At 42.5% G+C, this 27,411-nt stretch overlaps 1 protein-coding gene and 4 non-coding genes across 5 annotated transcripts; all 5 read left to right on the plus strand.

The window, feature by feature from the left end:
- Positions 1-149: 149 nt before the first annotated feature.
- On the plus strand, positions 150-26,751 carry ldhd (lactate dehydrogenase D). Its single transcript, XM_061721216.1, has 11 exons — positions 150-276; positions 12,422-12,534; positions 16,314-16,455; positions 16,673-16,814; positions 19,182-19,341; positions 19,430-19,629; positions 22,001-22,129; positions 23,293-23,420; positions 23,726-23,816; positions 24,552-24,663; positions 26,323-26,751. Exons 1-11 carry the CDS (start codon positions 184-186, stop codon positions 26,501-26,503), a joined length of 1,491 nt encoding a protein of 496 aa, XP_061577200.1. The 5' UTR covers positions 150-183; the 3' UTR covers positions 26,504-26,751.
- trnag-gcc (transfer RNA glycine (anticodon GCC)) lies at positions 1,281-1,351 on the plus strand. Its single transcript has one exon. It is a non-coding gene; the product is annotated as a tRNA-Gly (tRNA).
- trnag-gcc (transfer RNA glycine (anticodon GCC)) lies at positions 3,659-3,729 on the plus strand. Its single transcript has one exon. It is a non-coding gene; the product is annotated as a tRNA-Gly (tRNA).
- trnag-gcc (transfer RNA glycine (anticodon GCC)) lies at positions 9,493-9,563 on the plus strand. The gene has a single exon. It is a non-coding gene; the product is annotated as a tRNA-Gly (tRNA).
- On the plus strand, positions 10,304-10,374 carry trnag-gcc (transfer RNA glycine (anticodon GCC)). The gene has a single exon. It is a non-coding gene; the product is annotated as a tRNA-Gly (tRNA).
- Positions 26,752-27,411: the final 660 nt, after the last annotated feature.

Raw genomic sequence — 27,411 nt, forward strand, 5'->3', positions numbered from 1 at the left:
CTGCATATTATCAATAGCATGCAGAGGAGTACCCCTTGAGGACTGGAATTGGGTAACAGTGACGTAGGACTAGTCTACATCTCCTTTTTATTTTGAAAACTACAAAGCGGAAGTTCTTATTTGGGGTTTTAATTTGTAAACTTTTCTCGTGGGAATTACCTGAAGGATTAGTGCAGGTCAAAAATGCTGCTCGGCCAGACACCGGCTCGCCCGCTGCTGTCTCTTTGGGGTTGCCTGCGGCACTGTCGCAACAGTAGTTCAGAAAACACTGCCAAGGTCAGTCTCCTCTTTTATTCTGGTAGCTGTACTGGTTTGTGGTGTAGTGTGAGCGGTGGTCGCATGTTGACAGTGAAAACAGCCGACTGGAGGCTGTTGTGGTCACTGACTCCCAGGTGATTCACGGAGTTGGTTACAAGTGGGGGAGCAAAGTTTTACAATGCAATGGCGTGTCAGCACTATAAATCAATCAATCAATCATCTTTATTATCGACCGTAGTCAGCAGGGAAAGAGGGTAAAGGAAAACATACAATACAACATAGACAAAAAATACATGATAATACAAATACACATCAAGCTAACAAATAAAAGCAATAAATACTATAAAAGGCATGCGTACCAATGTTTCCACATGTGCGATTGGTATAATAAACCCACTAACATTGTAATTATTATTTTATAATGATTTTAAAATGTATTATTATTATTATTATTATTATTTTAAAATGTAATTCTAGTGTCCCTTTATAAAGCATTTATAAAGCATTGTATGTCATCTACTCACCGTCATGCCAGCGTTAATTCAATTACAGAATCAATTAGTTTTTTTTTAATAACTTGACTCTATTGAAATACACGAAAACACCTGCTTTTTGTGAAAATGTCTTTAAAATCCCCCTTAGCGCTTATGTGTGTCGATCTTAAAGCAGCACTATGTAACTTTTCCACCTTAATATAATATTTCCAGAGTCATTGTGATGGTACATCAACTTCCAACAGGTTTAATGACACCTCTGTCATGGTCTGTATCGCCTTCACTGGCACTATGTAACTTTGAGGTGCATGGTAGGAACCCTTCCACACTACTGGTAAAGCACTACCGCTTTTGTCCAAAGGAGCCGCCAAACTCAACAAAAGCTGAAAGTTACATTGTGCTGCTTTAAGGCTTCGCACTTTGGTGAGTGAAGACAGGCAAACCCTGCAAGTGGAAAGGGAATACAGCTGCACACGCGAGAGGATCTGTGTGAGCAAAAGGCGGGGGGAGGGGTCGCTTCTCAACCAAGCATTGGTGGTTCAGTGGTAGAATTCTCGCCTGCCACGCGGGAGGCCCGGGTTCGATTCCCGGCCAATGCAGGTGCCTTTTTTTTTTTTTTTCTAGCTGTCTATTTAGCCACCAACAGTATAAGCATTTTAGATGCTTATACCAAGAGGCTAAATCTGCAGAAATCTGAGGCTGAACCAGTAGTGCTGAAAATGGCTCTTCTGCAACTGTCCACTGGAGGGTGGCCTCAGAAACAGGTCAGTCTCCATTTACCGGCGTTCTGCCAATTTCTGCTGCCAAAAAATGCTACCTCATGGTTTTCTACCTTTGTAGAACTAGTATTAAATTAACTCTGCGACACATTCAATTTCTTTAATTGTTCAATTTAAAAAAATTCTTAAATACCGTATTTTTGCGAACCATTAGGACCATTAGGACCATTATTGCATTAAAGGCACTCTGGGTGCTCAGCACCCCTAAAGCTCTGATGCTAGAATAGCCCCTGGTTCATTGATATTGCGCCTTATAATAAATATAATATATTTATAATAATAAATAATATTATATTCATAATAATAAATATAATATTATGCAATATCAATATATAACCAAATTCAAGTGTATTATTTAGAATATTTTAAAAGAAAAGGTGAAAGAACTCCACATTACAGACTGAAAACGAATTAACGGAACCTACAATAACAACATTATACGTAATATCAAAGAATAATTGGACCCGAGTGTGATTTTTTTTTTATCAAATTGAAGTGCAATTCATGATGAATGACTCTTGACACCACACAAGGAAGTGCATTGTTTTCTGTGGTCTGCCATCTCCTTCTCTATCTCCTCTGTAGAGACTCTTTACATGTGCTGCCCCACTGTACCCCACATAACTTCCTTGATGTCTACAGTATGTAGAATTAAATTGTGAATGGAATGGGGGCCAGATGTGGGAAGCGAAAGGGGAAAAAAAATGGAGGGAAAAAATTACACTTCTCAAGCATTGATGGTTCCGACAGCCCTAACGTGAACTAATGGTTCGTCCATTGTTTATCACAGTCTATGGTAAAATTCCATAAAGCAACACATTTGTTTTGGGCCATTGTCTTTCTTTTCATTGACTACGTTTACATGCAGTCAAAATTCGGGTTATTGATAATATTCCGGTTACTGAAACATTCGTAATATTCCGTTTACATGGACTGCGTTTACATGCAGTCAATACCCCTTTTAAAACCCAAATATTGCCAATAACCCGAATTTGCACGGCCATGTAAACACCAATAACCCCTTTGAATAACCCGAATTTGCTCATATTCGGGTTTTTATAAACCCGAATATGACCCCTGGGTTACTCCTTTTAAAACCCGAATATTCGGTCGTATCGAATATTCGCCTAACGGGATATCCCCATCAAACGGAACATGAATTTGTTTTCTGCACATGCTCTGTTTGCAAGGAATCCTGGTCTTTTGAGTCCAGGAAGTTCTTATAAACACAGAGAAACGCAAAACCACACCACACTTTTGGAGTGAGGAGGAGACTAATCACTTCATAAATGTAATGAAGGATATGAACATTTTGGCATTTGTAGACGGTAGAAAGTACGGGGATAGCGAGATTTAAAAGAAGGTGAGCGAAAAGTTGCGCGAACCAGCATTTGTTTTGAATTTGGATACAGAAAGAAGAAGCGGAAATGACGGTAATTGCGTCATCACATTCTCCGCGCGTCGCTGGTTTGATCGGGATATCGCAGAAAACAAATTCATGTTCCGTTTGATCGGGATATTCCGTTTGGCGTTTACATGACCGAATATTCGGGTTTTAAAAGGAGTAACCCAGGGGTAGTATTGGGGTTTTTAAAAACCCGAATATGAGCAAATTCGGGTTATTCAAAGGGGTTATTGGTGTTTACGTGGCCGTGCAAATTCGGGTTTTAAAAGGGTTATTGACTGCATGTAAACGCAGTCAATGATAGCTGGTTACAACCAGTGGTTACCACTTTAGCTACTTAGCTTTTGGCACTGCCTTGACTTATAAAATAAAATAAAATAATTGCTTCAGGCTTCTACCTTTTACTGTAGCTGGGTCCTCCATTTTAGCAATCTTTTGTCTTGAATCAATTCAGGACCCTGACTGAAATAACTAAACTGAGTTGGGCCTGTTCCATCTGGCTTTCAGGCCCACTCATTTTGTGCAATCGCCGCATGGGGCTGTGCAGACAGAGGGACAGAGGCCCCCAAAAAAATCCTTAGTATCCCCAGGCCTGCTCTCTAGTGTAAGAAAAATGGTTTGAAAGAATCTGTTCAGGGAGGGAAAAAAATGGCATCTGACCTCAAAGGAAACTGTGGGGAGCAGATGGGAAAAAAAGGGAGGTAAGAAATGCTGCTTCCCAAGCATTGGTGGTTCAGTGGTAGAATTCTCGCCTGCCACGCGGGAGGCCCGGGTTCGATTCCCGGCCAATGCAAACAAATGTTTTTCTGCTTAGTTGTACTCCTACACCGTCACATGCAATATTAGTGTGAATTCAGCTTTTGAAATTGAAACTGGCACAATTTTGGAACAAAGTCTCCAAATTGGCTTATCCTAATTTGCTGGCAGCCCTCTTTCATTGGGCTCAAAGCCAAAATGCCCTGTTATGGGGGATGTAATATTTGGCTTTGCCACCAAGTTAAGCGGTATTAGCCATCACACTATGCCCATCCACATGTAAGAAGTCTAGTAAAGCAGTCCTCGTGTTTAGGCAATCTGTAGTGCCTGATTGACGTATCTGCCTGATTCTTGTATTTTTAAGTCCATGTAAGTAAGTAAGTAAGTAAAGTTTATTTATATAGCACCTTTCACAGATATAAAATCACAAAGTGCTTTACATTAAAAGAAGGCACACAAATTAAAAGAGATTAAAAAGAAAAGATACCAATAGTATACATATATATAAAAACCTAGATAAAATTAACAAGGTACAGAAAACAGCACTGGGCTGGCATGTTAAAAACATAGTCGCAACGCACATTAAAAACATAGCAGCAACGCAGAGACACAATAAATAAACGGTTAACCAAAAGCCTGTCTGAATAAAAACGTTTTCAGCTGCTTCATGAAGCCTTCACATGATTCTAAAAAACGCAGTTGTGAAGGGAGAGCATTCCATAGTTTAGGCGCAACAGATTGAAAAGCACGGTCACCTCTGGATTTATAATGGGTTTGAGGGACAGACAGTAACGATTGGTGTGCTGATCTAAGAGCCCGATTTGGCGCATAAGGTAGGAGGAGGTCAGTGATGTATTGTGGTGTTTGGCCATGCAAAGCTCTGAAAGTTAGCACCAGTATTTTAAAATGGATGCGAAATTTAATGGGAAGCCAGTGAAGAGAGGATAAAATTGGAGTGATGTGTGTTCTCTTACTACTACTAGTTAGAAGCCGGGCTGCTGCATTCTGGACAATTTGGAGACGATTTAAGGAGGTCTGATTTAAACAGGTAAAAAGAGAATTACAATAATCTAAGCGAGAAGAAATAAAAGCATGAACAACCATCTCCATCTCAACCTTGGTAACCACGGATCTTAATTTAGCTATATTCCTTAATTGGAAAAAGCATGAACTCACCAGATGACTGACATGATTGTCGAGTGACAGAGATTGGTCCAAGATGACACCTAAGTTTCTTAGCTTATGCTGAGCACAGGCACTTAAAGACCCCATATATTGTTTTATGTTTGGGATATGATTTTCAGGAGCAACTATAAGGGCTTCTGTCTTGTCTGAATTTAATTGAAGACAGTTATCAACCATCCAAATCTTAATTGCATCCAAACAGTTGTTAAAAATGGACAATTGGTTAAAATCGTTTGGTTTAAAAGAACAATATAACTGGATGTCATCAGCATAAAAATGATAAGAGATGCCACTAAAACCGCTAATAATCTGTCCAAGAGGCAGCATATATAGGGAGAACAGCATGGGACCCAGAACAGAACCCTGTGGGACACCACATGACAGAGGCGCTGTGTTTGAAATGAACTGACCCACAGAAACTGAGAAACTTCTGTTAGCAAGATATGATTTAAACCAATTTAAGGCAGTCCCAGAAATACCAACCGACAGATTAAGCCTATTTAAGAGAATAGCATGATCGACGATATCAAAAGCAGATTTGAGATCTAATAAAACCAATAAGGAGCACTTCCCATCATCAGCAGCCATCATAATATCATTTGTGACCTTCAGAAGAGCTGTTTCAGTGGAGTGTAATTTACGAAAACCTGATTGAAAGGCATCATACAAGTTATGTGTTTCTAAAACATCAGTAAGCTGCTTTGCAACAACTTTTTCCAGTAGTTTTGATAACAGTGGCAGCTTGGATATAGGCCTGTAATTAGTTGGGAGGCTGGGATCTAAATTTGTTTTTTTCAGGAGCGGCTGAACAATAGCATGTTTAAAATGGCTAGGAACAAAGCCAGATAAAAGGGAAAGATTGATCAGGTCTAAAATGGTAGAGCCAATGGAACTGAAAACATTTAAAAACAACAGTGAGGGGAGGATGTCCATAGGGCCAGATGAGGGCTTAGTTTTGTGCAACAGCTCAGAGATGTCCTCTAAAGAAACAGGAGAAAATGAGTTTAAAATTGTAGGGCAGGAAGCAATGATAGTATTACGGTTCGGAGGCGGGGGGATATTTGCCCGGATATCACTAACTTTGTCCACAAAACATTTAAGAAAGTTGTTACAGTCAGTGACGGAGAAGACAGGAACTTGTGGCGGAGAGGGAGAGACAATAGTGTTTATCGTTTCAAAGAGGACTTTTGAGTTTCCTTTGTTAGATGAGATGAGATTGGCAAAATAAGCAATCCTGGCGTTCCTTATCATGTCATTCAAACAGATAAAAAGCTCTTTAAGATGCAGCCGATGAACCTTCAGTTTGGTGGTTTTCCATAAGCGCTCTGTTTTTCTACATTTCCGCCTAAAAACACGGATTGACTCATCTATCCAGGGTGAGGACTTGGCAGTAGGGATCTGTCTGGATTTAAAAGGAGCCACCACATCTAAGACAGAGGAGCAATGCTCATTAAATAACTGGACCAGGGACTCCACGTCATCATGGTTTGACATCGCATCAGGGTCAAATAAAGCTGTGAATTTTTCAGCTGTGCTCTGGTTGATGATGCGTCTACAAGACAATTGTTTAAGGGGCAGCAGATCCAGCTTACAAGACACGTCAAACAGAACACACTTATGATCACTAACAAGGAAATCCATCAAGCAAACATCATCAACATTAAGACCATATGAAAAAACTAAGTCCAAAGTATGTCCCGCACAATGTGTGGGCCCAGAGACATGTTGTGTGAAGTTAAAAGACTCAGTAATAGCAAGAAATTCTGAAGCAGCTTTAGAAGTAGCATCATCAACGTGAAAATTAAAATCACCAATAATTAAGACTTTCTCCAACTTAATAACCGAAGATAAAAGCTCAGTAAAATCTGACAGGAAAGGGCCAGCTGGACCAGGAGGTCTGTAGATTAAAATACAATAGAAGGGCTTCAACTGACCAATTTTTGACATGTTCAGCTCAAAAGAGGGGAAATTTTCAGTACTAACCAACCGGCAGTTAAAGGAGTTTCTAAAAATTACCGCAAGACCTCCACCACGGCCAGACAGCCTTGGCGTGCTGATGGAGCTACAGTCTGCAGGACAGAGTTCATTTATGGAAGAAAATTCAAGATTTCGCTGCCAAGTTTCTGTGATGAACAGAAAGTCCAAGTTCTCCCTAATAAATAAATCTTTAAGGAGAAATGTCTTATTTGCAATTGAGCGAGCATTGAGCAGAGCCATTCTGACAGAGGACTCAACTGGAGTAGCTCCGGCAGAGGCAGGAGACAGCGGGCGCAGATAACAAGTGCTTGCTCTCTGACGATACCTGCTTTCGGTCTGTCTATCTGTTCTTTGATTTATAATGACAGGGATGGGGAACCAGGAAAATCCTTTTTGGCCTTCCTGGTCTTCCATACATTGGGAGGATGCTGCTGCACATTCAGTAAATTGGACAGATGAGAGAGCTGGAGCGGCAGTGATGAGCGGGCTATCAGAGACAGGGGGATGGCGTCAGTCTACAAGACTGGATAGATGGTGGCAGAAATTAGAGGCCAGAACTGTGATTCCCTTATTGCTGGGGTGGAAATGATCATGATTATACAGATCACTCAGGTTCCAAAATGAGTCAAAGTGACTGATAAAGCCATAGCCACACGCTGAGCAGAAGTTGCTTAGCCACTGATCAGCACTGTAGAGACGACTAAACATCTCAACGCTCTTTCTGAGGGTGGGGATTAAGCCAGAGAAAATGCAAATCTTTCCAAGGCTCTCGATCGTCACTGCTAGTAGCTCATAATCATCCTGGAGCTTGATTGATTGCCTACACCTGAGGTCATTCGTACCCACATGCACAATCACAGTGTGGGCAGACGGGTGACGCTCAGTGATGGCAGGGATATGCAGGAGTAAGTCACAGACTTTTGCACCGGAGAAAGAATATGTAATACCATTTGGGATAGCGACGGACCTAACTATGGAGTCACCTACCAGGATACATTCTGGGGGTGGAAATAGGAGGCGGCTAGCATTAGCTGTGCTAGCTGCGGTGGCAACAGGAGGAAGAGGACAGCTGGGAAAAGTGGAAAAGGCCGGCGATGAGCCCACTCGGGGACGCTTTCCAGAGGGAGAGGCAGTCCGGGAGTTGGAGGTACTGCTGCTGGGAGATGTGCGCTTCCTGCGGGAGGATGGACCATTTCCAGCACCGCCGCGCTGCACCACCGATGCCCAAGAGGGTGACCCGTGCCAGAGCCGAGTGGGAGAGACCGCAGCGTTCTGAGACACCGGCCCATCATCATTAGGGGACTGCGAGCCGGAGGAGGAGGTGACATTAGCGGGTGAAGTGTGCTTTCGTACACGGCCCGCGCGCGCAGGACGAGGAGAAGAGACAACCGGGTCCGGAGAGAGCTCCGCCAAAGAAGAGAAGAAGTTGGAGAGTGGGATGTCCTCCCCGCCGGCCCCGAACGGGTCGTAAAGGGGAAGAGAGAGCCTTTTGGGGCCATTTACCACAGATGACCATGTGAGAGGAGACGTCGGGCCAGGGGGTTTAGCAGATGCAGCCGCTACATCCGAAGCCATGGGCCGCTGGCAATCCGTAAGCTCAAGGCATGACAGCCGAGAGCACAGCATCGACTGCCGCTGGAGGAGGTCCTGGATGAGCTGCTCGGTGGCCCGGAGCTCAGCTTTTAGCTCTATGATCTCCAGCTTCTCGGCCATCACTGAAGTGAGATACTGTGAGATACCAGTAGAGACTAGCTGCTGCAGGGCTGGTTGAGGCTAGCTGCTGCAGGGCTAGTAGAGGCTAGCTGCTGCAGGGCTAGTAGAGACTAGCTGCTGGAGGGCTGGTTGAGGCTAGCTGCTGCAGGGCTAGTAGAGGCTAGCTGCTGGAGGGCTGGTTGAGGCTAGCTGCTGCAGGGCTAGTAGAGGCTAGCTGCTGCAGGGCTGGTTGAGGCTAGCTGCTGCAGGGCTAGTAGAGGCTAGCTGCTGCAGGGCTGGTTGAGGCTAGCTGCTGCAGGGTTAGTAGAGGCTAGCTGCTGCAGGGCTGGTGGAGGCTAGCTGCTGCAAGGCTAGTAGAGGCTAGCTGCTGCCAAGTAGTCCTGAGTTAGATCAAAAATCCTCCCAGAGGAGCCAATCCAAATCCAAAAGGCAGCAAAGGAGTCCTACTACCTCTATCTTGAAGGATTCTTCAGATCAGTGTAGCCCCTGAGTGTAGTGGGACCAGCAACCGCCTGTGACAGAACGGTTGCTGCCGTTGTGTGGCCAGTACGCTGCACCCAGCTGATATACTGACAATAAATCACTCTGATTACATTGGCCGGGAATCGAACACATGCCTCCCACGTGGCAGGCGAGAATCCTACCACTGAACAACCAATGCTTGGGAACTGGGTCTTTTTGTGTGTTTTTTTTTTTTTTTGTTTCATTTTTTCTGATCCTGGTTCCTGGCTTTGAGACATCGTTGGCTGATTGAAAAACTTTTAAGCTATGTGTCCACGCGGGTTAAACGGACAGCGACATAAAGAGCGGTAGGCGCAGGGGACGTAAATGTTGCCGGGTGATGAATCTGCATAGTTTCTAGTGTTTGTGTGTGAAAAAATTGCACAGGAAAGAAAAAAAATGCACAAAAATATACACTTTCCAAGCATTGGTGGTTCAGTGGTAGAATTCTCGCCTGCCACGCGGGAGGCCCGGGTTCGATTCCCGGCCAATGCAAACAAACATTTTTCTGCTTAGTTGTGCTGCTGCTTTAATATATGATACTGAGAGTGAACACCGTCACTTGCAATATTAGTATGAATTCAGGTTTTGAAATTGAAACTGGCACAATTTTGTGACGAAATCTCCAAATGGGCTCATCTTAATTTGCTGGCAGCCCTCTTTCATTGGGCTCAAAGCCAAAATGCCCTGTTATGGGGGATGTAATATCTGGCTTTGCCACCAAGTTAAGCGGTTTTAAACATCACACTATGCCCATCCACATGTGAGAAGTCTAGTAAAGCAGTCTTCGTGTTTAGGCAATCTGTAGTGCCTGATTGACATATCTGCCTAATTATAGTATTTTTAAGTCCATGTGGCCAGTACGCTGCACCCAGCTGATATACTGACAATAGATCACTCTGATTACATTGGCCGGGAATCGAACACAGGCCTCCCACGTGGCAGGCGAGAATCCTACCACTGAACAACCAATGCTTGGGAACTGGATCTTTTTGTGCTTTTTTTTTTTTGTGCATTTTTTCTGATCTTGGTTCCTGGCTTTGAGACACCGTTGGCTGATTGAAAAACTTTTAAGCTGTGTGTCCACGCGATTCAAACGGACAGCGACATAAGGAGTGGTAGGCGCAGGGGACGTGAATGTTGCCGGGTGATGAATCCGCATAGTTTCTAGTGTTTGTGTGTGAAAAAATTTCAGAGGAAAGAAAAAAAAATGCACAAAGAAATGCACTTCCCAAGCATTGGTGGTTCAGTGGTAGAATTCTCGCCTGCCACGCGGGAGGCCCGGGTTCGATTCCCGGCCAATGCAAACAAATGTTTTTCTGCTTAGTTGTGCTCCTACTTTTATATATGATAGTGAGAGTGAACACCGTCACTAGCAATATTAGTGTGAATTCAGGTTTTGAAATTGAAATTGGCACAATTTTGGAACAAAGTCTGCAAATTGGCTCATCCTAATTTGCTGGCAGCCCTCTTTCATTGGGCTCAAAGCCAAAATGCCCTGTTATGGGGGATGTAATATTAGGCTTTGCCACCAAGTTAAGCGGTATTAGCCATCACACTATATACCCATCCACATGTGAGAAGTCTAGTAAAGCAGTCCTCGTGTTTAGGCAATCTGTACTGCCTGATTGACATATCTGCCTGATTGTTGTATTTTTAAGTCCATGTGGCCAGTACGCTGCACTAGGAATGGGCGATATTTTACCGTTCACGATATACCGCCAAAAAAATTCCCCACGGTAAGAATTTGTCATCTCGCGGTAAAAACGATAAATTCCTGTTGACGTTTTTGTGTAACAAACATGGCGGAAGGCGGATCTGAGAGCGAGGGGCTCGCTGTTAAACGAGGCTCCAGCTCCAGGCTCCATTATCTGGAACTGGTTTGGATTTAAAAAGAGTGACGAGGAGCAAACATCATCTATTATATGCAGAGTCTGCAAAGGATGGTAATACAAGTAATTTATTATATATTTTAACAGCTGCTGCTGAGGTCTCCACCAGATTGGTGTAATAATTGGAGTAGTTTAGTAGTATTTAGTATTCTTTTAGAGCAGTGTTTTGGGGGCTCCAAAGACTGAATGTGGTGATAGATTTATAGTTAAAAAGATGGAGTTGAATTGGTATTTTTGGTATCGTAATTTTTATCGTTATCAGGATAAATACCAGAAATTATCGTGATACATGTTTTAGTCCATACCGCCCATCGCTGCACCCAGCTGATATACAGACAATAAATCACTCTGATTGCATTGGCCGGGAATCTAACCCGGGCCTCCCACGTGGCAGGCGAGAATTCTACCACTGAACCAAAAATGTTTGAGAACTTGGTCTTTTTTTTTTGTGCATTTTTTTCTGAAGAGCGGTAGGCGCAGGGGACGTGAATGTTGCCGGGTGATGAATTTGCATAGTTTATAGTGTTTGATTGTGTTTATAGTGTAGTGCCTGATTGACGTATTTGCCTGATTGTTGTATTTTTAAGTCCATGTGGCCAGTACGCTGCACCCACCCAGTGTTTGTGTGTGAAAATTTTTTAAAAATACACAAAAAAGCTCACTTCCCAAGCATTGGTGGTTCAGTGGGAGAATTCTCGCCTGCCACGTTGGAGGCCCGGGTTCCATCAATATTCTAGAGTTTTAGTACAATCACAGTTTTTACATTGGTCCCAATAGTAAATATTCTTCAAAACCAAAAAGAAACTATTAACTCTTTCAAATTTGTATAAATGAATGCAATAAATAAAATATATCATTATTATTAATATTATTATAAAATATGTATAAAATTGATGTAATATTGTGTTAGTATTAAAATGATCCATTAGGTTTTATTGAAAAAGAAAATAAATCACATTTTAAATAACAACCACAATACTGGGGGGTATATTTTCCCCCTAAACTGTTCAGCCCTAGGACGTGGTCAGGAGGAAAGCTATGATAACAATATCCTGCAACAAAGGTTTCCAGTGTTTTTTTTCACCTGTACATGAGTGCAGTGGTCGTGGAAGAGACCAGGAAGAACCAGTACCTGGTGGGATAGGTTTGTCACTGAAGTTGTTCCTAAGGAATTCCAATAACACTTCAGGACAACCATTCTGACCACGATCCATTTCATGGAAAAACTGTGCTTGTATGTGGAAGGCGAGATGTTGAGCATGGATGATCAAGCGACATGTTTTTATGGTGTAAAATGCACAGATATGTTTCCAACGCTGAGGTGAAACCCTACTTTGTATGTGAAAAGGTTTTATTTTAAAGCAAAACCACCAATTGTGTGGGTGCAGCCTTGGACCAAGTCCCTCCCCTATTTAATTAATCGTTCACCTTTTCCATCTTCAATTCTCTGTGTTTGTGCAGAGGGCTGTCGCGGACCGGGTTCTCTCTGCGTTCAGGTCTATATGCGGTGAGGAAAGTGTCTCTTTGAGTGAAGCTGTCAGAGAACAACATGGCAGAGATGAGTCTGTACACAGGTCAGTCTATCACTGGCACTCATTCCTGATTTTTCAATCCACTGTCATGAAGATGTTTCTTTCTCAAGTTCTTTACATATGTTTTCCACATGTGACAAAGTTACATCAGGAAAACGCTTCTGACTGCAGTGGGATCGTTGTTTGTCTTTGTATGAATCATTTTTTTCTGTAATGATTGGTTCTACAGTTGTTCATTTTATATAATGTCAAATGCCTATTAAAAGTATTGTCTTACTTGTGATTATCCTTTTTTAATTTTTTTGTTATAACATTTTTTACTTGGAAAAAGAAGAGCTTTTCTGTACATATCACGGTCCCCGGTTCGACTCCCAGGCCCGGCAGGGGCCTTTCTGTGTGGAGTTTGCATGTTCTCCCCGTGCTTGCGTGGGTTCTCTCCGGGTACTCCGGCTTCCTCCCACAGTCCAAAAACATGCATATTAGGATAATTGGTCATTCTAAATTGCCTGTAGGTGTGAGCATGACTGTGCATGGTTTGTGTGTATATATGTGGCCCTACAATGGACTTGTGACCTGTCCAGGGTGTAACCCCTGCCTCTCACCTGAAAATAGCTGGGATAGGCTCCAGCAGACCCCCGTGACCCTGCAAAGGATAAAGCGGGTATAGATAATGGATGGATGGATGGAAAATATAGTAAAAGATGGGTATACCAGATGTTAAACAACCCTGCAGCATTCATTTTATCTGTTCCCCGACTATCCTCTGTATCTAAAAATGCATTGAAAGTGTCAGAAATGGCAAAAGTATCACACAACCCAAGTTTTAATAAAAAGCCAAACAGTAAAGATATTTTTTTATTACATGTATAAATCTGAATGACAATTGTATCATGGAATCCGTTTTTTTCACTAAAGCAAAAGCTTTGTTTAATAATATTTTTTTTTTTTTTTTACCATTTATTGATATCTAAATTTATTACACATACAGTTTTCCCAAAGTTTTTTTCATGAAGCTGGACTTGAAAGCCGGACCATCAAAGCTCCAAGCATCTTGCATAAGGACATTTGCATTAGCGTGTTCATGTGATATGTCAAGATAGCTGTGTTCTTTGAGAAGCATGGTGAAATAGAGATAGCTGCCCCTCTTGTTCTACGGGGTTATGAGGTTAGTGGATGCTTATTTGTCAAAAAGTAATGGAAATCACAAAACCCTCAACAAATAAAATCGGGGACAAATTATAGATTAATGTTTGGCCCTACATTGATGCAGTGGTGTGCACATTGCAATGCATTTTCCAATCATTGCATTTTCTCACCTCCACAGTCTACCAGTAAACCACCACTGTTTTGGAAATCACTACAGACAAGGAAGGTTAAACACTGGATCGGCTTTATTTAAAAAAACAGGAAAAAACATGACAGTCATTATAATGTACATCTTAATTGTTAGGCCGGTGGTCAATGATCGACTTTGTTGTCGTTTCATCTGACCTTCGGCTGTATGTCTTGGACACTTGGGTGAAGAGAGGGGCTGAGCTGTCAACTGATCACCACCTGGTGGTGAGTTGGATGCGCTGGCGGAGGAGGAAGTTGGACAGACCGGGCAGACCCAAACGGATTGTGAGGATCTGTTGGCAACGTCTGGCTGAGCCCTCTGTCAGGGACATCTTCAACTCTCACCTCTGAGAGAACTTCTCTCGGATCCCGGGGGAGGCGTGGGACATTGAGTCGGAGTGGACCATGTTCTCTGCCTCCATTGTCGACGCGGCGGCTCGAAGTTGTGGACGCAAGGTCTCCGGTGCCTGTCGTGGCGGCAATCCTAGAACCCGGTGGTGGACACCGGAAGTAAAGGATGCCGTCAGACTGAAGAAGGAGTCCTACCGGGCTATGTTGGCCTGTGGGACTCCGGACGCAGTAGATAGGTGCCGGCAGGCCAAGCGGGCCGCGGCTCGGGCAGTCCTGGAGGCAAAAACTCAGGTCTGGGAGGAGTTCGGTGAGGGGGAAGACTTTTGGTCGGCCTTGAGGAAATTCTGGAGGACCGTTCGGCGCCTCAGAAGGGGGAAGCAGTACTCTGCCGGCACCGTTTATGGTGTGGGTGGGGAGCTGTTGACCTCGACTGGGGACATCGTCGGACGGTGGAAGGAATACTTCGAGGATCTCCTCAACCCGACTGACATACCTTCCATTAAGGAAGCAGAGAGTGTGGACTCGGGGACGTGCTCATCCATCACCCAAGCCGAGGTCACTGAGGTAGTTTGTAAGCTCCTCAGTGGCAGGGCACCGGGGGTGGATGAGATTCGCCCTGAGTACCTCAAGTCTCTGGATGTCATAGGGCTGTCTTGGTTGACACGCCTCTGCGACATCGCATGGAGGAAGGGGATAGTGCCGCTGGAGTGGCAAACTGGGGTGGTAGTCCCTCTTTTTAAAAAGGGGGACCGGAGAGTATGTTCCAACTATAGGGGGATCACACTTCTCAGCCTCCCCGGGAAAGTCTACGCTAGGGTACTGGAGAGGAGAATACGGCCGATAGTTGAACCTCGGATTCAGGAGGAACAATGCAGTTTTTATCCCGGTCGTGGAACACTGGACCAGCTCTACACCCTCCACAGGGTGCTCGAGGGTTCATGGGAATGAACCCTCATGTAGACGACCAGTCTACATGTGCTTTGGGGATCTGGAGAAGGCATTTGACCGTGTCCCTCTTGTCGTTCAGTGGGGGGCGCTCAGTGAATATGGGGTCCGGGGCCCTCTACTAAGGGCTGTCCGGTCTCTGTATGATCGGAGCAGGAGCTTGGTTCGCATTGCCGGCAGTAAGTCAGACTTGTTCCCGGTGCATGTTGGACTCCGGCAGGGCTGCCCTTTGTCACCAGTCCTGTTCATAATTTTTATGGACAGGATTTCTAGGCGTAGCCAGGGTCCAGAGGGGATCCAGTTTGGGAACCTCAGGATTTCATCTCTGCTTTTTGCGGATGATGTTGTCCTGCTGGCTTCATCTGACCGGGACCTTCAGCATGTGCTGGGGCGGTTTGAGGTCGAGTGCGAAGCGGCAGGGATGAGAATCAGCACTTCCAAAACCGAGGCCATGTTTCTCCACCGGGAAAGGGTGTCGTGCCTTCTCCGGGTGGGTGGAGAAGTCCTGCCTCAGGTGGAGGAGTTTAAGTATCTCTGGGTCTTGTTCACGAGTGAGGGAAAGATGGAGCGTGAGATTGACAGACGGATCGGTTCAGCATCCGCAGTTATGCGTTCGATGTACCGGACCGTCGTGGTGAAGAAGGAGCTGAGTCAAAAGGCGAAGCTCTCGATTTACCGGTCAATCTAATCTCTCTTTCTTTCGGCAGGTTTGAGATTTCTTTAATATCCTTAAACATTTGGAAAAATTAAAAAGAAAGAAGAGTTCAACCTTAACTTTATGTCAGTCAAAGGCAAAAGAGATTCCTCTGTATTAGCTCTGAAAACTCATCCCGGTGGCATTGTTAGAGGGTTTAAATTCTACTGATGGCTAGTGTGACTAAAAGGAATTCAGCATCAACGTCTTTTTCAGAGTTGCATTTGGGAAGTTTTAGTGGGAGTTCAATAACATCAGTGACACAAAGTCATCATTGAAACTTGAAAGTCTTTGAGAATGTTCTTTTTTATCATTTAATGTGCTAGTTTGAACCTTTAACTTCTCCATGACGGTGCCAGTTATGCTGGTTTACAAGAGATGGGTGCACCCTGTTAACTCATTCAATCTGAATGTTTTAATGACTGATTTTAGAAAGACATGATCTTATATGAAGAAGTGTGAAGAGTTGTAGGACTTTTTCGTTGCTGCCGCTTAGATGTCGCCCCCCAGATGTGGTGGTGTTTCCTCGATGTGTGGAGGAGGTCAGCGCTCTGGCCAAGGTCTGCCACAAACACAGTCTTCCCATTATCCCCTTTGGTACCGGGACTGGCTTGGAGGGAGGAGTTGGTGCTGTGAAGGTGAGATCTGTGGATAAATGTGTGGAGGTAGATTATTTCTGTGAAATAACGACAATACTGTAATTAACACAAATTATACTTCTGCTTTTTAACTCTGAAAATGCATCCTTGGTCTTGTATTTGATATAAGAAATATATAAAATAAATGTGATTTGAAGTCCTTTTAAAGTAAACAGGACTGGAATGTGCTGTGTGTCTACATATTTTCTTTTGTTAGGGTGGAGTGTGCTTCAGTTTGAGAAACATGGAGCAGATCCTGGATCTCCATCCAGAGGACTTTGATGTAACGGTAGAACCTGGTGTGACCCGGAAGACCCTCAATGTCTACCTGCGAGACACCGGACTCTGGTTCCCTGTGGGTCAGTCCCACTTTCTCCGTGTTCACTGTGATGTCACAGCAAGTTCGCCACAGAAGTTCTATGATAATCTTAAGAAAATGTCATCCTAGTAGAGTCAGTTGGTAGTTGCTGGAACTATATGGAACTCACAACCCCCAAGCCTAAAGAGGTCAATTCACTTCATAACATTTTATTGATCCCCGAAGGGAAGCTAATTGTTGCAGTAGCCATGATTTAAGTCTCAATTCCTAGATTCATTATTCAAGGTTTATAGCTGTGGGCAGGAAGGACCTCCTGCAGCGGTCTGTGTTGCAGTGGAGCTGGAAAAACCTCTGACTGAAGACACTGTTGCTGAACCACTGTGTTGTGAAGAGGATGCTCAGGGTTTTCCATGATTTCCCTTATTTTATGAAGTATCTTCCTTTGCACAATCAGCTTCAGAGGCCCCAGAACAGAGCCAGCCTTCCTTATCAGCTTGTTCAGGTTCTATAAGTCACTGGCTTTGATACTGCTGCCCTACAGATGTGTGCAGATGTGACCGAACTCTTCATAACAGACTTTTGGAAGATATGTATCTTACGGCAAACACTGAAGGACCTAAACTTCCTAGGGCAGTGAAGTCTTATAAACAGCATCAGTGTTGTATCTCCGGTCCAGTCTGTTGTTCCGGTGAACACCAAGGTATTTACTGTATACTCATCCTCCACCTCCACATGGCCATAATCAAAACATTTTTAAACTTAATCCTGGCTCTCCTTAAATCCGCAGTCATCTCCTTTGTCTTGTTCTCATTCAAGATGAGATGAGATCCCACAAAATGGGCCACCAGTTCTCTGTACTCAGTCTCTTGTCCATCACCGATTCACCCCACAATTGCAGGGTCATCTGAGTTTTTCTGCAGATGACAGGACTCTGACTTGTACTGGACGTCTGATGTGTTCAGCGTGAAGAGGGATGGTGAGAGCATAGTCCCCTGTGGTGCTCCTGTGCTGCTGGTCAAACACACAACCATAGAATAAAACCGTAAATAATGAATGCCCAGCCATAAATAATTGAATATATCTATAGAATTGTGATCCCTCTGCTTCACTGCAGATTAGTTGAGAAGTTGTGATAAATATAATTATTGTTTCTACTGAGACAATTTTTATGCATGAACATTCTGGAAAATGCTATTGGGTATTGGGTCTAAACTTTCTTTACAGACATGCACTTCACAGTCTCCCCAAGGGACTGAAGAATAACCCTGTTGTCATGGGGCAAGAGTCAGGGTACACCCTTGTTGAGTCCTCAGTCCATCGCAAAGACAGACCATGCACACTGACACACAGGCTACATTCATACTACAGCTTTTAATGCTCAAACCCAATTTTTTTTGCAAAATCAATTTTTTTTGGCATTCACATTATTATTTTATTGTGACTTTCATCACACTTAAGTGTGAACGGTATGCTGCCCTGATGCACAGAAGAAAATACGACGTCCCATAGTGCGTGGTGTTTACAGAAGTAAATATGGTTGTTTCACGTGTTTGTCTAGCACTTTGAAAGTACGTGCACAGTCAGAACCAACAAAATGATGTCCAACTGACGAAGGAAGGAAGGAGATTGAGAAAAAGGAGGGCACAAATGTAGCAATGGATTTTTGCTGCTACATCTGTACAGTGTGGATACGGCGTGGGAACCAGGAGTGGTGGAATTCCAATGGATTTGGATCTGATGCATTTGATGGCGGTCTGGGACACTTCCTGCTTGTCATAAATGCTGTCACACAGTGTAATGCCCCAGTTTCTTATTAGGTATTTGAGGTATATTTTTCATAAGAAATTAAAAGAAAATATAGCAGACATTACCTTTCCGACATGCAGCACATCTGGGAAATCTAGAAAACTTCCTCACCGTAGTGGAAAGGTCTTGCTGTGTAAATCTAAGAAATAAATCATCTCTCGTGATCATGGTTAGTCGGATGGATTAACAATAGATCACATAATAGGTATTTCCTCCTTCCTGGTCAGTTCAGGCAGTGGATGTTGTAGTTTACTGTTACCTTGTTTTTCAGTCACATAAAAAGGACTTTACATAATAAGACTTCCACAATCTAAGAACAGACATCAAAACATCTCCTTCACTTCTGTTTGAGTTGAAGAAAAAATAGGTTTTGTATATGGTTGAATGACCTTGTTGTTCCATCGGACCTTAAATAGATCAAACCACCATGTGGCTTTCTTCAACAAATACCTTTAAACATCAAAGTTGCTGAAATTCATTTATCCAGCGGATGGTGATATTTTACAAACTTAAAACCCCCCAAATACTTGACATCGTAATAAAAGAAGGTTCGAGATGTATCTAGGTTTCAGATAACTGTGTTTCTTTTATTTTGCCTCAGATCCTGGAGCTGATGCTTCCCTGTGTGGCATGGCGGCCACCAGTGCGTCTGGCACTAATGCAGTCCGCTACGGGACTATGAGGGAAAACGTCCTAAACCTTGAGGTGGTGTTGGCTGATGGGAGCGTCATGCACACTGCTGGGAAGGGCCGACGTCCCAGGCACGCATCAGCTGTCACACATACACTTTGCAACGTTGTCCAGTGTGGCGTGAGGGGCCTCATTATTGTCTTTGTCCCCTGTGTTCAGGAAGACTTCAGCGGGCTACAACCTGACAAACCTGTTTGTGGGCTCAGAGGGCACCCTGGGCATCATCACTAAGACCACGCTGCGCTTGTACGGCATCCCGGAAGCCATGGTGTCGGCTGTCTGCTCGTTCCCCTCTGTCCAGGCTGCCGTAGACAGCACCGTGCAGATTCTGCAGGCTGGAGTCCCCATCGCTCGCATCGGTGAGGAAAGAACATACAGTACAGTGCTTTTGGAGAGGTGTTGGGAATCTACAGCCTTTTCTCTTTACATGCTGGATTTTTTTATTTTTAAAAGCGCCTAATTAAAAAACTGTGTCTTTTTTAAATCTAACTTTTTGAATTTCAAACATCTCATTTAACTTTAATAATACAACATTTAAACCTGCTTTGTTGTGGGTGACAGAATTTCCACTTTAATGCAGTAAGTGAATGAGTAATCGATGATGAAACCGCTCATGCCATGTTGTGTCTGTCCGTCACATCTGAGTCCAGTCCCTCCAGATGTTTGTTTTCATTGATTATATCTGAATGATTACTTGAGTCTCTCACTTTAAAACCTCACTACTAACATCTTTAATCTATAACATTCTTATCAATAACCTACCAGTATACCACAGACCCCCAATGAAACTAAAATTGGGAAGCAGACTTGGAATGTTCATATGAGGATAAGGATTGGTACACTCTTTTCAATTCCTATTCAATACCTTACATCAAATCTACTACACTCCCTATAGATTAAATAAACTTAATAGTGCAGTCTCTGCCATGTGCCAAAGATGTAAAATAAACACTGGAAATCTACTCCATATGCTCTGGAACTGTCCGATTATAGATGCTTTCTGGAAATACGTGGTCAAAATAATCTCTGACATTTTAAAATCCTATATTCTTGATCCCAAAGTCTGGATACTGGGAGATATTAGTTCACTAAATATGACTTATCATAAAAAAGTATTTCATTCTGCTTGCAGGCACTGCAGCAAAAAATTGTATTTTAAAAAACTGGAAATCAGAAAAACCCCCAGCACCCAAACAGTGGATCAATGAACTTGCATCATATAGCACTCCAGAGAAAATACTGTATTCTGTTAGAAAGAAAAAAAACCTAGAGACTTTGACCTTATATGGGGACCCTTTTTGGATTTTTTGCCTTTATTGGACTAGCTAATGATCTGAATCATCTACTGCATTAATGAATGTGTTTTTTCAGGACTTTATTATTTACTTTATTATTCATTTGCTCCAGTATTGATATGCATATGTGAAAAGAAGCGAAATGATTTTGAATGATGTAATGTATTACAGGATTGTTGTAAGGCATGACGGCGCCCATGATTTAAAGCGAGAGTCGAGTTTGTTGGGAGCAAAGTCAGAGTCATTAGCAAATCACCAGAACACTCAGCATTTTGTGTAATCCACAAATTTGAATCACCTTCAGCCATATTTGAAGAGTATGGTAATCCAGGGGTTCCCCAAATTTGCCAGCTCACTTATTAGACCCTTATCCGCTACTATAGCCTGGATAGGTATCTGACCCGACAGACTGGACTCCAGCTCTTTCCATCTTGCTATAAAAGCTTTGTTACACCAGTATAGAAGGGCCGTTATTTGTGCAGCATAATAGTAGTGTCTTAGACACAGGAGGCCCAACCCTCCACTTTCCTTGGCAAGTTGGAGGGTGGCATATTTAATCCTGGGTTTTCGGCCTCGCCAAATAAATCTGGAGATGCATTTATCCCATTCCCTAAATTGATCTTCCCTCACTTCAAATTCCTAAATAGGTAGAGAAGCCTGGGAAGCAGGTTCATTTTAACTGCATTTACCCGGGAAGTAAGACTCAAAAAGGGAATGAGGTTCCATCTGTGTAAATCTGCTTTTATACTTGAGGAGACTGGTTCATAGTTTGCCCGGAAGAGCTCAGAGAGATCCCTTCATGTCTGATTTTTTATGTGATTCATCAAGGTCAGTGACTGTATTTGGGATTTCAAAACATATTTATAAGAAATATAAGATGTATTTTAAGAGAAACATCAGCAGACCTATTCATGTCTTTTGTTGCTCAGCTGAAGGTCACTTACATGAGCAGTTAACTGAGATCCAGTGACAACTGGTCTCTTGACGTCTGTACATGTATGAGTGTCAGGTGGGAGCAGATGTATTCAGAGCTGTCTACATGTAATTGGATCGCATGTGATATGTGATTAAACGAGGCCTGAATAGGATCTTTATGTGTTTCTGTGTTTTGCTGATTGTGCTGCTGCTGTCTGGACCAGGATTCCTTTGAAAGAAGCTGCTTCCCAGTTCAATTTCAGATGATGAAAGAAAAAATGAAATTGAAGCTAAAACTAACACAAAAACATCAGTGATCCCTTTTGGAATAAAGATTCCCTGCAGTAGGAAATAGTAGAATTCAAGAAGAAGGGGTTGAAAATAGATCAATATCCATTCATAACCGCTGTAAAAAATGAAGCTTTTGAGCAAAACAAGAACCTCCTGCGATGCATCACACTGACATTTGCCTCCTTGTGGTGTGTGTGGCTGGATGTGTGTGTTTGTGTGTGTAATCCAGAGTTTTTGGATGATGTGATGATTGATGCCTGCAACAGGTTCAGCTCCCTGTCCTACCCGGTGACGCCCACGCTGTTCTTGGAGTTCCACGGCTCGGAGCGAAGCCTCGAAGAGCAAGTCAACACCTCTGGTGAGTCAGTGGGCAGATGACGAACAGACTGCAAAATCGTTTCACGTGGAGGTTGATTTCCACGATGTCTCCGACCCGTCCATTCAAATATGTTCCTGGCTGCAGTAGTCGATCAATAATGTTCAAACTGCTTTCTGATGGGTCTTACTTCCACTGTATTTTTGATTGTCCCTTTATCAAAAGTTTCTGGGGAAAGGTCTCTGATGAAATTTCTGTAATATTTGGTAAAAATCTAGGTCTTAAACCAATTTCCTGTATTCTTGGATTACATTCTACTCTGAATCTTAAACCCCACTTGGTAAAACTGCTCGATGTGCTTTTGTTTGGTGCCAGAAGGTGCGTCTTACGTCAGTGGTTTCTGACAAACCTCCTACGCTTTCACAGTGGCGACAAAGTATATTGGAACTCATCCCTCTGGAAGCCACGACCTACTGGCTTAAGGACAAACCCTCATTGTTTCATAAAATTTGGGACCCATTCTTGGACTATATTGGAACAGAGCGTGCACAGACTTTGCAGAGAGGCCTCTACGGTCTTATATGGACATATATCCCTAGAGAAACCTATACCTGAGTTTGAACCAAGCAGAATGTTGTTTGTAACACCTCACTGCCTGGATTTATGGTCACGTACCCATTCAACTGTTAACAGTCTTCCCCCCTCCTTTTTTTTTTTCTTTTCTCTCTCCCCTTCCTTATATTTGTTTACTCATTTTGCTTCATCGTGTGAATTCCTGCTCAGTGTGTTCTGTGTAGAATATGGTGTTCTTATATTTCCTTGCCATGTTTTCTTACCTTAAAACAAAAATCAATAAAAATATATAAAAAAAAAAACAATGTTCAAACTGATTGGCTAATTGGATTTATCAAAACTCATGAAACATCTTGTCAAAATCTCAGGGTTATCAGGGTTTAACGATGGCGTGATTCTAAAACAGGGGACCCTCATACACAGAGAGGAAATATAAAACTGTCTCCATCAATCAGTCCATTAAATATATATATAGAATATAGTTAATATGAACCCAATATTTCACTGCATGTATAGATAAGATTTCAGTGTTGATCAAGCAAGCATCCAACCATCCGTCCATTATTTATCGATACCTGCCTTTTCCCGTTGAGACCCAATGGTTGACCTGCTGTCTTTGTGTGTTTCTACAGAGGGAATAACTCAGAGTAACGGAGGTTCAGATTTTCAATGGGCTCAAGATGTAGAAACACGGGAGCGGTTGTGGAAAGCTCGTCATGACGCCTGGTACGCCGCACAAGCTCTCAGACCGGGGTGCAAGGTGAGCACCACAGACCTGCAATGTTAAACCTCCATTGTGCTTGTTTTTCTTCCTTTTTTCATTCTGTTGCCTAGTGTGATGAATAAGAGGCAAATAACAGTGTAATAGGCATCTGTAGTGCTGTCATGTAAACAGCTTCATTATCAGGCTGCTGGAGGAATATACTGAAGGCTGGTGGTGCTAAATCTGGAAAAAGCTGCATCATTTTACCCTCGTCTTTAACAGTGATCAAACACAAACATTTTAGTCTGAATTTCTGAGATATTTTCAGACTAAACCAGTTCCATATAAATGTGTGTGTGTAGGCCTACTCCACAGATGTGTGTGTCCCTCTGTCTCGGCTGCCTCAGATTGTTGTAGAGACAAAGGAGGATCTCATTGAGAACAGACTCACAGGTATATATAAATATATATAAAACCTCTCATTAATACTACTATGCCCTCACACATACGCATATATAACCTGATCCGATCACACATACACATGTAAAACCTCTCACATACATTACTGTTTTTAATGATTCAGATGCATATACAATGTCTTGTATGTATATGTGTGAGGTTTTAGTAGTATGTATGTGTTCATTTTCCCTAGTTTATATGTGAGATGTTGCCCGTGTGTGTATGTGAGAAGATTTTATGTGTATGTGCAAGTGATTATAGTAGTATGTGCATGACAGAGGTGTGTGTGAGAGTTAAAAATGCATTTTGTCCTATACAGCTCCTCATAATTTTGTGTTTCATTCACTACATTATCTACACAATATTACTAGATTCACAACAACCAACAATTGCTGTTTACTCACAACACAAGTTTAACTCATTTACTGAGGAGAAAGTATGTTTTTAAAAATGTATTTACCGGTATTCATTTTAAAAAGTGACATTGTAGAATTTTGCCTAAAAAGCGTTGGTTAATTAGTTGCTACATAAGTTATTTTGTTGCTACTGGTCATGTCAACAGTTTATTTGCTTCTTTTCATCTAGAAGATGAACATGTTTAAGCGTGTGCTTGATAAAGCGGATGTTGTCTTACGTGTCTTACCACGCAGAGCCACCTGAACAAGAATGAGCAAAAGAAGGAAAGATCACTTTTACAAGATGATGGATGGTAATGCATTCTGCTTCCAGGTCCCATTGCGGGCCATGTGGGTGATGGTAACTTCCACTGTCTGATGGTGGTGGACCCCACCGACCCAGACGAGCTTCACAGGGTCCATCTGTTCACCGAGAGGCTGGCCAGGTAAAGAGCCTCTGCACGACACAAATCCAACAACAACCGGGTCTTAAAGGGGAAATATTGCAGTCATTTTCAGCCCTTTAATTTTATGTCTCTCTGGTATGTATAAATTAGCTTTACACCAAGCGTAAATCCCAAATCCTGAAAATCCCAAGGAGACGCTCCTCTTGAAAACAAGTGTCTTGTGATTGGTTGAATTCCTGGAGGCTTTCTAAGAGTCAGAGCTAAGGGCTCATGAACACACACAGCTGCTGTTGTCAGACACATTTTCAAGATATTGACACGTTCTCATTGCTGTGTTTTCAACATTTCCTTTAAGTGACGTCAAATCCTTCCACTCATGTTCAAGCCAGGATCAGAATCAGACTAAAAATGGACAACTTTTCAAACTGCAACCATACATTTAACAGCTGGACCTGCTATTGTGTGACATTACAGATGATGTCATCTTTCAGTCACTCCTCATCTATATTTGTTTTTCTGTACATGCCTGTGTTTTAGATCCAGGAAGAGAAGACTGAGTCAGAAAGATGCTGTCACCAAACTACTCTAGACTCCATAGCGGCACACAATCGAAGCTTCCTCGCTGTGATAATCAGTAAAACTGATCACTTTTTACAGGTCTGAGTTGTAAAGGTGCCACCACAAGCATTCTTGGCTTGTGTCGTCTGAGAGTAATTCCCAAATATCTCAGAAACTCTCCATAATGACCATTGTCTGTTTCCTTCGGCCCCTCCCACCACTCAAAGCTGCCACCATCATAAGCTCTGGTTTTTGACTTTTAGAAACCATAGATATACAAACATATATATTAGTTAAAGAATAAAGCTAATTTTACCACTTAAACTTAATACAATTGTTTAAGTAACTGCCCAATTCATAATTCGATCAGCTGATTAATCGTTTCAATAATCGATAGATTAATTGACTATTAGAATAGTTGTTAGTTAGCTGTTCTGCCTTGTGAAGTTCTAGTGGAGGCGATACAGAGGGGAAATGTGTCTCTGTGTGAAGCCGAGCTGACGTCTCACCCAGCCATCTTCAGTGCCAGATGTAGAATAAATAGTTTGCATCCTAAATATCTGATGCTGTCAGCAACTCCACACACAGGAAAAGCCCAGTGTGTTGTTTATCCGTCAATAGTGATGTTCTCAATAATCACAGAATTTGTTTTGATAGAGTAAACACAGCCAGCTGCACAGGAGCCCCGAGGACCAGCGAGCAAATCATCTTTTTTCTGCTTTGGAAGGAGTTTGATCTTTGTTAATATACAAAACTTCTCTGTTGTCACATCTGTCTGGAAACCATCAGCTGTGATCTGCAGGCTGGAGCGGACCAGTATTTCTGGGTTACCTAGTGCAACCAGGAGGTAGCTGGACTACTACTTCTATGTGCAGCAATGTTGAAGTAGAGATTTAATGCTTTATATACTTTCTGAATCACTTACATCATATTCATATTCATTATCAGTAATATTAGTTTATTGTTTTTAAATTTAAAGTATGTTATTTCAGTTGGAAATCACTTGCTCAATTCAGAAAACTATTCATCCTGGATGGACAGTCCGGTTCCTCGTCCTGTAGCAGGGGTCAGCGTCTTCAGGTTTAGATGTTTTTTTACAAGAGTTTATGAAGACTGACATGTAACACTATGTCTTTGCAGACGAGCGCTGGCCATGGACGGTACGTGCACAGGCGAGCATGGAGTCGGTCTGGGAAAAAGAGTGCTGCTGTGTGAGGAGATGGGACCTCAGGGCATCCAGGTCATGCAGGGTCTCAAGGATGCCCTCGACCCTAAGAACCTGATGAATCCTGGGAAAATCCTGCAGCAAGGAGAACTGTGAACTCTACTTCCATCTGAGAGGACAACTGTGAATGTTTTTAAAGCACTTCCCTCTAAAGGGAAATACCCTGTCAGGGGATGAATGAAGTGTGAACCACAAGCTAGAAGTAATCCTCACATAGAAAATCAATGTTTAAGTCTCGTTTTCCTTTGGTCTAAACATGATGGATGTGTCATAGATTGTTGAACTCAACATGAATCCCATTGAGTTTTTGGAAACCGTTCACTGCTTGAATTAAAAAATAATTGTCAAAATTGCTGGTCAGGATATTTGTTGTTCTGAGAGTTTTTCACCTTGGACTATAATAGTTCAACATTCTTTGTTTAAATGTTAAGATTGAAAATAGAAAGGAAAACTTCCTTCTTTCTATTCATGCAAACTGTAGAGAAGATCCGGATGACAAATGTATGTTTTCAGTCATCCATAAATATTGAATTGATTTGATATCTGGACTGGTAAAAACACTAAAATAGTCCTTTCAAAAGTCCTTATTTTCATAAGACGAGAAGGAGTTTCCTAAGTCTAAGCTTTCTAAATTATATATAACACTACATCATGATACATGTGAAGGACCTTCAACAATAAAGTTGAACTTGTTCTTAAGTTTTCCAGCTAATACATGGCACATAAAATAATAATTATTGCTTGACTAAGAATCCCATCAAAACCTTCCAGGCGACTGTGGAAAGGAAAATGTCCCCTTTAGCAGGAAGAAACCGCTGGCAGAACCAGACTCAGGAAGGAACCAGTTGGGGGTTGAGAGGACAGGAACAACAACAGAACAGGAGCACCTGCTGGGAAGAAGGAACACAGGTAAACTCTAACAACAATGGTGTTGTTAATAGAGTTGGAGTAAAAGAGAAGAGAGTGAGCATGTTTTGCAGACAATCTTTCTGCACTTTTGCAGT

Source organism: Cololabis saira, chromosome 5 (assembly GCF_033807715.1).
Source record: "Cololabis saira isolate AMF1-May2022 chromosome 5, fColSai1.1, whole genome shotgun sequence".
NCBI lineage: Eukaryota > Metazoa > Chordata > Actinopteri > Beloniformes > Belonidae > Cololabis > Cololabis saira.